The sequence below is a fragment of the Tachysurus fulvidraco genome, chromosome 19 (assembly GCF_022655615.1).
Source record: "Tachysurus fulvidraco isolate hzauxx_2018 chromosome 19, HZAU_PFXX_2.0, whole genome shotgun sequence".
Taxonomy (NCBI): Eukaryota; Metazoa; Chordata; class Actinopteri; order Siluriformes; family Bagridae; genus Tachysurus; species Tachysurus fulvidraco.
This window is the reverse complement of record NC_062536.1, coordinates 18,800,605-18,810,094: the sequence shown is the minus strand read 5'-3', so window position 1 is coordinate 18,810,094 and position 9,490 is coordinate 18,800,605. Positions and strand designations below refer to the sequence as shown.

General features: G+C 42.7%; 2 protein-coding genes across 2 annotated transcripts in view; one reads left to right on the top strand and one right to left on the bottom strand.

Moving 5' to 3' along the window:
- slc26a5 (solute carrier family 26 member 5) overlaps positions 1-4,084 on the top strand; it is an 18,190-nt gene extending 14,106 nt beyond the window's left edge. The window contains exons 13-19 of the mRNA XM_047804287.1: positions 298-404; positions 1,004-1,073; positions 1,186-1,278; positions 1,532-1,666; positions 2,215-2,412; positions 2,595-2,649; positions 2,745-4,084. Of these exons, the coding sequence (XP_047660243.1) occupies positions 298-404; positions 1,004-1,073; positions 1,186-1,278; positions 1,532-1,666; positions 2,215-2,412; positions 2,595-2,649; positions 2,745-2,932 (846 nt within the window). The 3' untranslated portion in view covers positions 2,933-4,084. The remainder of the gene's footprint in view (positions 1-297; positions 405-1,003; positions 1,074-1,185; positions 1,279-1,531; positions 1,667-2,214; positions 2,413-2,594; positions 2,650-2,744) is intronic.
- Positions 4,085-4,133: 49 nt separating this feature from the next.
- Positions 4,134-9,435, bottom strand: psmc2 (proteasome 26S subunit, ATPase 2). Its single transcript, XM_027160336.2, has 12 exons — positions 9,242-9,435; positions 7,746-7,783; positions 7,571-7,652; positions 7,381-7,480; positions 7,148-7,279; positions 6,982-7,054; positions 6,263-6,358; positions 6,013-6,177; positions 5,839-5,926; positions 5,021-5,223; positions 4,494-4,590; positions 4,134-4,404 (listed from the first exon to the last, which is right to left on the bottom strand). The coding sequence occupies exons 1-12, from the start codon at positions 9,309-9,311 to the stop codon at positions 4,247-4,249; spliced, it is 1,302 nt and encodes a 433-aa protein (XP_027016137.1). The 5' UTR covers positions 9,312-9,435; the 3' UTR covers positions 4,134-4,246.
- Positions 9,436-9,490: the final 55 nt, after the last annotated feature.

The following is a 9,490-nucleotide window of genomic DNA, read 5'->3' as shown; positions in this document are numbered from 1 at the left end:
TGTGTGTGTCTCCTGTATGTGTGTGTGTCTCCTGTATGTGTGTGTGTCTCCTGTATGTGTGTGTGTGTCTCCTGTATGTGTGTGTGTGTCTCCTGTATGTGTGTGTGTGTCTCCTGTATGTGTGTGTGTGTCTCCTGTATGTGTGTGTGTGTCTCCTGTATGTGTGTGTGTGTCTCCTGTATGTGTGTGTGTGTCTCCTGTATGTGTGTGTGTGTCTCCTGTATGTGTGTGTGTGTCTCCTGTATGTGTGTGTGTGTCTCCTGTATGTGTGTGTGTGTGTGGTCGTCCTCTCCCAAGGCGATTTGGGTGGTGGCCTTTGTGGCATCCGTCCTGCTGGGGTTGGATTACGGCCTCCTGGTGGCCGTTACATTCGCTATACTCACAGTCATCTACAGAACGCAGAGGTAAACAAGACCAGTTCATGCAGTTCAAATTTATGATTTATTCCAATGATTCTACGACTCATTGAATCGTTTGAGCACCCACGATTTACCAAATCACTTGAACTCATTAAAACGTATTTCACCACGCAGCAGCCTGCAAACCTGAATGACTGGTTGAATCTTTCGAATCTTTCATAAATCATTTTATAAAAAGCCTAAAGCCTGTCTAACTGTGAGTCTGTGTCATTTACTGAATCATTTGAGTGAGTCATGAATCATTTAAGTGAATTTCGAATCGTTTCATGAATCATTTTAGCTGTAAAAGGGAAAATCTGTGCTGTAGAACCATTTTTCACAGGATTTTTAATTTCTCTGGGTTGTGGAGTAACTATGTAATAAAAAAAGAAAAAAATACATTTTTAATTGAATGTTATTTATATAAGTCTTTATATATATATGGTTCCATATGTAAACATAGAGTGGTATGATTTTTAAACTGCACTTTAGTTTTGTTAGCCCTGATGTTTCACTTTACAAGGTTTAGTTCTGTAATACTAGGTTGTAAAAATATTTTTCTTAAATATGATCCTGTTTTGTTCCCCCCCCCTTCCCCCCCACAGCCCCAAAAGTGTTATTCTCGGGCAAATCTCTGGCACCGGACTTTACTACGACACTGAGGAATATGAAGACGTAATGCTTTTTTTTTTTTAGGACCAAAACTCCGATTTGTTTTAATTTGCATTGTAAGCGTGATTCATTCTTGTCAAATGTAAATAAGCTTTGGATCTCGCTCTTTCTCCAGGCAACAGAATGTTCAGGAATTAAGATTTTCCATTCCAATTCTTCCATCTACTTTGCTAACAGCGACCAGTACGTGAGCACTCTCAAGGAAAAAGTAAGAAGAATAGGAATAAATAATCGTACATTTATGTCATAGGGTTAAATATAAAATTAGTGATTTCACCAGTTTCTTTTTTAAATTATTTTTTTTAATCTAAATACTAAAAAAAACATGTAAAGTTTTATAGCTTTAGCTCTAACCCTTGCTGGAAAACATAACCCGAGTGAACATCGTTGTAAATGTAGAGATTTGTAATGAGACAATGATGTACGTATTTCACGTAGAGCTTTTTTTTTTCTTTTTCCAGACAGGAGTCGATCCTGCACAGCTGCTGGCGGAGAGAAAATCCCAGCAGAAGCGACTGAAAAAGAAAGAAAAGAAGAAGCTGCATCAATCTCTACATCCCAGCTCTGAGGGGAAGAAGACAGCCGTCGTCAAACTGGTACTCGCTCACTTTTCTCCCTCTACTCTACTCACTTCTACTCCGTTCCACACTACTGTACTCTCTTCTATCTACTCTACTGTACTGTTTTATTCTGCTCTATTCTACACTACAGAAGATCATGTTTTATAACATAGCGAGTATGTTATTTATGGCTAGAAATTACAGAAGTGTTCTGACATTGGTAGATGACCCATATGATTCGACCCCTATGATTCGACCCCTATGATTCGACCCCTATGATCCGACCTGTACGATCTGACCCGTATGAAATGACCCATATGACACAACCCATATGATACGACCCTATATGATCCGACCCACATGACACGACCCATATGACACGACCCATATGATCCCACCCACATGACACGACCCATATTACACGACCCATATGATCCGACCCACATGACACAACCCATATGATTCGACCGATATTATTTGACCCACATGGCACGACACACATGACCGAACACACGTGTTCTACTCTATTCTCTTCTACTCTACTGTCTACTAGGTTTAACCATATGTTGTGTTTTTGCCCTTAGGATATGGAACTAAGTGTGAGTCATGAACTGGCGGCCGAACCTCAGACAGAATCGCACATTAACGGACAAATACCCGAGGCCGAGTCTGACTCCGAGGAGGATCGCTTCCTCCAGCCGTTCTGTCCCATCCACTCCATCATCCTGGACTTAAGTGCTGTCAACTTCATGGACTCTGTAGGAGCCAAAGCTATTAAATCGGTAAGCTATTTAACATTATTTAAAACGGATTTATTTAACATTAAACACAGCTGTCATAATAATCAGTGCACTGAATCAACTTCAGTGTATATTGTTGATTTTCCTGTAACAGCTTTTATTCCTTCCTAAAAGCTGTGTGTGTGTGTGTGTGTGTGTGAGTAAATGTCTGGTTATTATTGCAGGTTATTAAGGAGTTTGCAGCCATAGATGTGAAAATCGTGCTTGCTGGATGTAGCCGTAAGTGTACATATAAGACATTAAAAGGGCACTGTGATGTAAACAAAGCCATGTGCTGAGTGTGTGTGTGTGTGTGTGTGTGTGTGTGTGGACAGGAACTCTTCTCTCTGATCTCAGGACTCTGCAGTTCTTCAGCAGTGCTGTGACCCTGGACATGGTCTTTCCCACCGTTCACGACGCTGTACTGCAGTGCAAACACACGAGGGCGCTCTCCCTCTGCCTCGCTCCGTCCGCCGCCGAGCACACAGGAAACAGGAAGTGCTCATCTGAAGGGTTGGAATGACGAGTGTTGTACGGAGCGGAGAACGAGTGAGTTTAGAGTAGAAAAGCATTTAGAAGCAAAACAGGAAGTCGACGTCAGGCTGTTCTGCCTGGAACACGTCCTGCCTTTAAACTCGCCTCGAGACGAACGTGACGATACTGTGAGAGAAACACGTTCTCACTGAACACAATGCTGAACACCATCTCACACACACACACAGACACACACTTTCATTCAGACCTCTCTGGGATTTGTTTTTTTAATCTCTTCATATCCCATAATTTCCACATCACATAGTTTTAAAGGTGTTTTTCACACTCGTAACTTACAAAAGAAGCTTTAAAAGCACTAATTTTTTTTTCCCCCTCATGATGTCTTTAATTAATGAATTTAAAAAAAAAACAAAAGATGTAACTGGGGGAAAAAATTAAATAGTTCAATAATTAAAAGTTTGTTTCGGTGAAAATGTATCTCACTGATTAAAATGATGTTAAAAATGTGTGACTGAACCAAAACGAATTAAAACAAATAATAAATTACATTTAATAAGATATTTAAACGAACCAATGGAATAGATCGTTAATAAATCATTAATTCATTCATAACACTCGTCTGATGTCCGGCAGAAGAAAACGAGTTGATAACGGAGAGACTTGCACCTTATTTCATCTGCGTTACTGAGAATAATAAAATACCTAATAAAGAGCGTCAGCTAGGCGAGTTAGCTAGCCAGCTGACACGCGGAGCGCCGGAGACCGTTTCCATGGTTACAGTGACTGGTCACGACGACGGTCGATACGCAGCGGCATTGTGATGTGACCTGAAGCACGGAAGCTGTTAGTGTTAATTATCGCCTCATTTCTAGTCAAAATGCTGGTAAAGATCAAAATTTATAGATTTTTTTGTATTTTCTACTGGATGGACTGTGTTTCTGAACCAAATGCTGATGTTACTGTTTGATATTTTTATATTAATCTACCAAAAAAACAAACAAAAACAAATCTGTGACGAAGCTCAGGCTCTTCTGAATATTGGAGTGTGTTAATATATTATTGTGAGCGCTTTAGATGTGATCGTGTGTGCGAGAGGCTTAGTGTTGTGTGTGGTCTCTATTGAACGTAACACTTTTGTGCTTTTTAGAGCTATTTTGTATAATAAAAGGAAAATCTCAAATGATTGTGTGATGCTTTTTTTTCCTTTCTTCAAGCTCAGGACCAAAAGGTGATCATGTGGTAAATTTTATTTAATTCTAGCATTTAAAGAACAGACGAACGTAGACGGATGCACAGCATGACTCTTTCCTGTGAAGAAGGACAGGGTGAGGAAAGAGTGCGATCAGTTGTAGGTCATGTAGCGCGGGGTGGCGCTGAACTTGGCGTAGGACTTGATGACTTTGTTGACGGCTTCGAGGAAATCTTTCTCTGTGGCGATTTTCCTGCGAGCTCTGATGGCGAACATTCCCGCCTCCGTGCACACGCTCCGGATCTCCGCTCCTGCAAAAGAAAAAAAAAAAAACACCACGGATTCAGTCTGGGGTTTGAGGAGAAAAAGAAAGTAGAAGTGCAGGTAAGAGTTGACTAACCTGTGCTGTTGGGACAGAGGCGGGCCAGCAGCTCGAACCGAATCTCTCTCTCTACGCTCATGGAGCGAGCGTGAATCTTAAAGATGTGAGTGCGACCCTGCGTAAAAGGGGGGGAAGAAAAATACACCGTGACTCATGACGCGTTTTCTTTACGGAGCCTTGAGGGTTTCATTTAAAGAGCCAAGTCACGGTTCGGTTTAAAACGGACGACTTCTCATCCAATCAGGTGCGAAAGACAACGTTGCCATGGCACCTGGATACCTGATGATACACACTTTAGTGAATGTGTGTGTTTCTTAAAACATGAAAATATTTCCTATCCAATACAGATTAATTTAACACTTTAAACATCAGAGTGTGAGGATCAGACATGTATTGGTCTTGAACCACAGATAATCTTATAACCCCTGCCTCCACCATGCTTCTGAGATTTTGTGTATCATAGCAACGGAAGCATCGCTGTGACATCATCAGCAGCAGGTCTTAGAGCTCTGGAGGCTCAGTGATGTGATGGGAAACGTCCTCACCTCCAGGTCAGGCAGGCTGAATTCGATCTTTCGGTCCAGACGCCCGGGTCTCATGAGGGCGGGGTCCAGAGTGTCGGGTCGATTGGTGGCCATCAGGACCTTGATGTTTCCTCTGGGGTCGAAGCCGTCCAGCTGGTTGATGAGCTCCAGCATGGTTCTCTGGACCTCGTTATCTCCTCCAGCTCCGTCATCAAAACGAGCTCCTGCACAGGTTCGTGAGGTTAGAGATAATAAATAAATAAATAAATGGCAGGGGAACGACGGAATAAGTCAGTCTTAAGTTGCTGAAAAGCTTTTTTGTGATTGGATCTGCCTCCTGTCAGTCATTTTAAATACACTGCACACTCCAGGACAGGGAAGATCCTGTGGGTGGAGATTCGTGAACGTAGAGGGAATTGATCAAATAATCAATCTGGACAGAAAAAAGGAGCATGTAGACTCTATACAGTTATATTAGCCAAGGCAAACACAATCTGATAAAAAGGGGCCCGTGGGTGGGGCTTCCAGGGGTCAGATAATACGGGCGAATATCACCTACACATCTGTCGATCATTCCAGATTTATATGAATGAGGTCAGTAAGTCAGCAGGATGTGAATGACTGGTAAATGAGGTATGGGAAGGTCATGAGTTTAAATCCCAGGTCCACCAAGCTGTCACTGCTGGGCCCCTGAGCGAGGCCCTTAACCCTCAATTACTCAGTTGTATAAAATGAGGTAAAATTACAAGTCACTCTGAATAAAGGTGTCCATTAAATGGCAGAAATTTAAATGTAACGCAAGTCTGTAGAATAAAAATCAGCCTCTCGAGAACCGTTACCTCCAATAGCATCGATTTCATCAAAGAAGATTAGACAAGCCTTCTTGGTCCTGGCCATCTCGAAGAGTTCCCGAACCATTCGAGCTCCCTAAAGAGAACACAGACCTTGTTAACAACACCACATCTGGATTATGGACATGACTCTCTCAGCGTGTACAGCAGCAGCGTGCTCACCTCTCCAACGTACTTCTGGACCAGCTCGGAGCCGATGACTCTGATGAAGCAGGCGTCAGTGCGATTGGCCACAGCGCGAGCACACAGAGTTTTCCCCGTTCCTGGAGGTCCGAACAGCAGCACGCCTTTAGGGGGCTCGATGCCCAGGTTGACAAAGCGCTCCGGCTGAACAGGAAGAGAGAGAGAGACGCTCGGACCCGGACGAAACAGAAAGACAGAAATTCAGTGTGAAGTCTGACTGATGACGTACGTGCAGCAGAGGCGTCTCCACCACTTCCCTGAGCTTCTCGATCTGCTCCTTACAGCCCCCGACATCGCTGTAGGTCACATCTGGCTTCTCCTCCACCTGTTTACACACACCCATTTATTCTTTTCAGGTTACAGTTTATTTTATATATACATCTTATTCTGGAATCTGGAGTGTGGAGTGTGTGACGTGTGAAGGCTGGTGTGTGACGTGTGAAGGCTGGAGTGTTACGTGTGAAGGCTGGAGTGTGACGTGTGAAGGCTGGAGTGTGTGGAGTGTGAAGGCTGGTGTGTGTGGAGTGTGAAGGCTGGTGTGTGTGGAGTGTGAAGGCTGGTGTGTGTGGAGTGTGAAGGCTGGTGTGTGTGGAGTGTGAAGGCTGGTGTGTGTGGAGTGTGAAGGCTGGTGTGTGTGGAGTGTGAAGGCTGGTGTGTGTGGAGTGTGAAGGCTGGTGTGTGTGGAGTGTGAAGGCTGGTGTGTGTGGAGTGTGAAGGCTGGTGTGTGTGGAGTGTGACGGCTGGTGTGTGTGGAGTGTGACGGCTGGTGTGTGTGGAGTGTGACGGCTGGTGTGTGTGGAGTGTGACGGCTGGTGTGTGTAGAGTGTGACGTGTGTAGAGTGTGACGTGTGTAGAGTGTGACGTGTGTAGAGTGTGACGTGTGTAGAGTGTGACGTGTGTAGAGTGTGACGTGTGTAGAGTGACACGGCGCCTTGGCTGCTTCCTCACCTGCATCATAGTGACTGTGGGGTCGATTTTGGGCGGCAGTGGAATGTGGATCTGATACTTGTTTCTGTCGACGCTGGAAGACGAGAACAAACACAACATGGGATTTCCAGCAAGCGTCGGAGAATAAAACTGTAGGTTTTGTGGCATGTGCTACTGCTCTACCCACCCAACTCTCATTCCCTCCTCGATGTCGGTCGGGGCGACCTGGTCGCTCAGATCCACCACGAACTTGGCGAACTGCTTCACGTTGATGATGTACTTCGGATCCTCTGAGTCAGCGTTGATGATCTTGGTGCACCTTAAGAGCCCGAAACATGAAGCGTTAAACGACAGAGCTTCATGTGGTGCTTCAGAGGAAGCCACTTTCAATCAACAGAAAACTGAGTAAACTCTTCACACCTGGCAACCTGCAGCGGCTGTTCACTCTGCAGCGTCTGTTTATCAGCAGCCAGATCCCACAGAGCAGGAGGAGCCAAGCCCGTGTCCGACTCCTTAATACCTGCACAGTCCGAGCGCACGTTTTACAACACAACCACCGACATCAGATCCGTTTAATCTAATCTAATCTAAAGTCGTGTCTCTCGCCTACCTGTGAGCTCGTTGATCTTCTTGAGGAGCTGCTGGATGTCATCCTCCACTTGCTTGATCTGACGGGAATATGTGCTCTGACCCTATACGTGGAAGACAACGACGACGACGTCACTGGCTTTAAAATCATGTACAGAACAATGATAAAACCATGATGTCATTAAAGGGGCACTTACATAAGTCTTTAGCAGAGCGATGTCTCCTTCATCCAAAGCTAACAAACAAAAGACAAACAAATCAACTTCAGAAATAATGAATAAATTCTATAATAATTTAGATTATAGATAGAATTATATAATAACCATTATTTAAACATGCAAACAATTATAAGTTTGGTGACATTAAAAGAAAAAAAAACAAAAAACTGAGGGTCGTTTGGCTGCAGTGCATTCTGGGAATTGGAGTCAATAAACATGACCGTGAACTGACTTCTTTACAGCATAAATCTCTCTTTCTAAACCTTGAGTTGTGCTTTAATGAGAGCTAAATCTCACTACAGCTTCGTTTTTGTTCCTTAAGACATTTTCCCCAAATGTACATTTTGTGAAAACCTGAACTAGATCACACACTGAAAGTTTATGTAAGTAATGATAAAATAATTCCCACTTAAACCAGGAAACACACAGGATCTGGATCTCTCTCTCCATCTTCACTTTTTCTGCACACATTTTTTTGCACTGGCCCTTTAACTCTGAACCGACACTTTAACTCTGAACCGACCCTTTAACTCTGAACCGACCCTTTAACTCTGAACCGACCCTTTAACTCTGAACCGACCCTTTAACTCTGAACCGACCCTTTAACTCTGAACCGACCCTTTAACTCTGAACCGACACTTTAACTCTGAACCGACCCTTTAACTCTGAACCGACCCTTTAACTCTGAACCGACACTTTAACTCTGAACCGACCCTTTAACTCTGAACCGACCCTTTAACTCTGGACTTGCACAGCACAGTGCCACTTTACAGAGGTGGGAGTAAGTCAGAAGTAAGTCTCAAGTCAAGAATGTCAAGTCGAATCTTTTTTAATATTTGTCAAGCAAGTCTCAAGTCTCAAATATGCGACTTAAGTCTGACTCGAGTCAAGTCATATGACTCGAGTCCCCCCATCTCTGCCACTTTATACACACCATACTGCACATGGGCACTTTAAGGACAATAATTAGAACCATACTCATTTATGTATATTTATGTCTATACATTATATTTCACTTATATTTTCATATTTGTTATAGTTTCTTTTTATATAGATTATTCTCTTTTATTTATCTACCTCCTTTTGGTTATATGTTTTATCCCAAATTGCATTCGTTATGTTTGAATGTCGTACTCTGTATGTGTGAGACAAATAAAATAAAATTTTATTTGGATTTGACTTTTCTATTCAGAAACACATCCTGATGGGGGGCACAAACTTTTGCATCCGACGGTAACTAACGTAGTGTCATGAATTAGCCGAGAAAGCTAACGTCCAATTTAGCTCGAGTTGCCTAACAACAACAAAATTCTGCTCACTTTATCGCATCTATATGCTTAGAGTCGTATTATTTATTTTAAAAATTAAAGATGAAATAAATAACAAACATCTTACACGTAGTTTAGCCTTTTATTGCAAAATGCTAGCTACATGCTAACATGCTAATATTGTACATGTATATAAAGTAACTATACCTCGAATTGTCGTGTCATCTTTTTCCTCCTCTTTAACTTTACGCTGTTCGGTTCCTAAGTAATCCGGCATATTTATTTACTGATATATTTAAATTTCTTATTGTTTATTACGCGTCTCTTCAGTAGCAGCGGAGACGATATTACACAGCAGGTTTTTTAGCTTAGCGTACTTGTTCACTTCCGCTTCCGACTGTACAAATATCCGGTTTAAACACAATAAAAGCCTTTTTTATATTTTTAGTTAATATC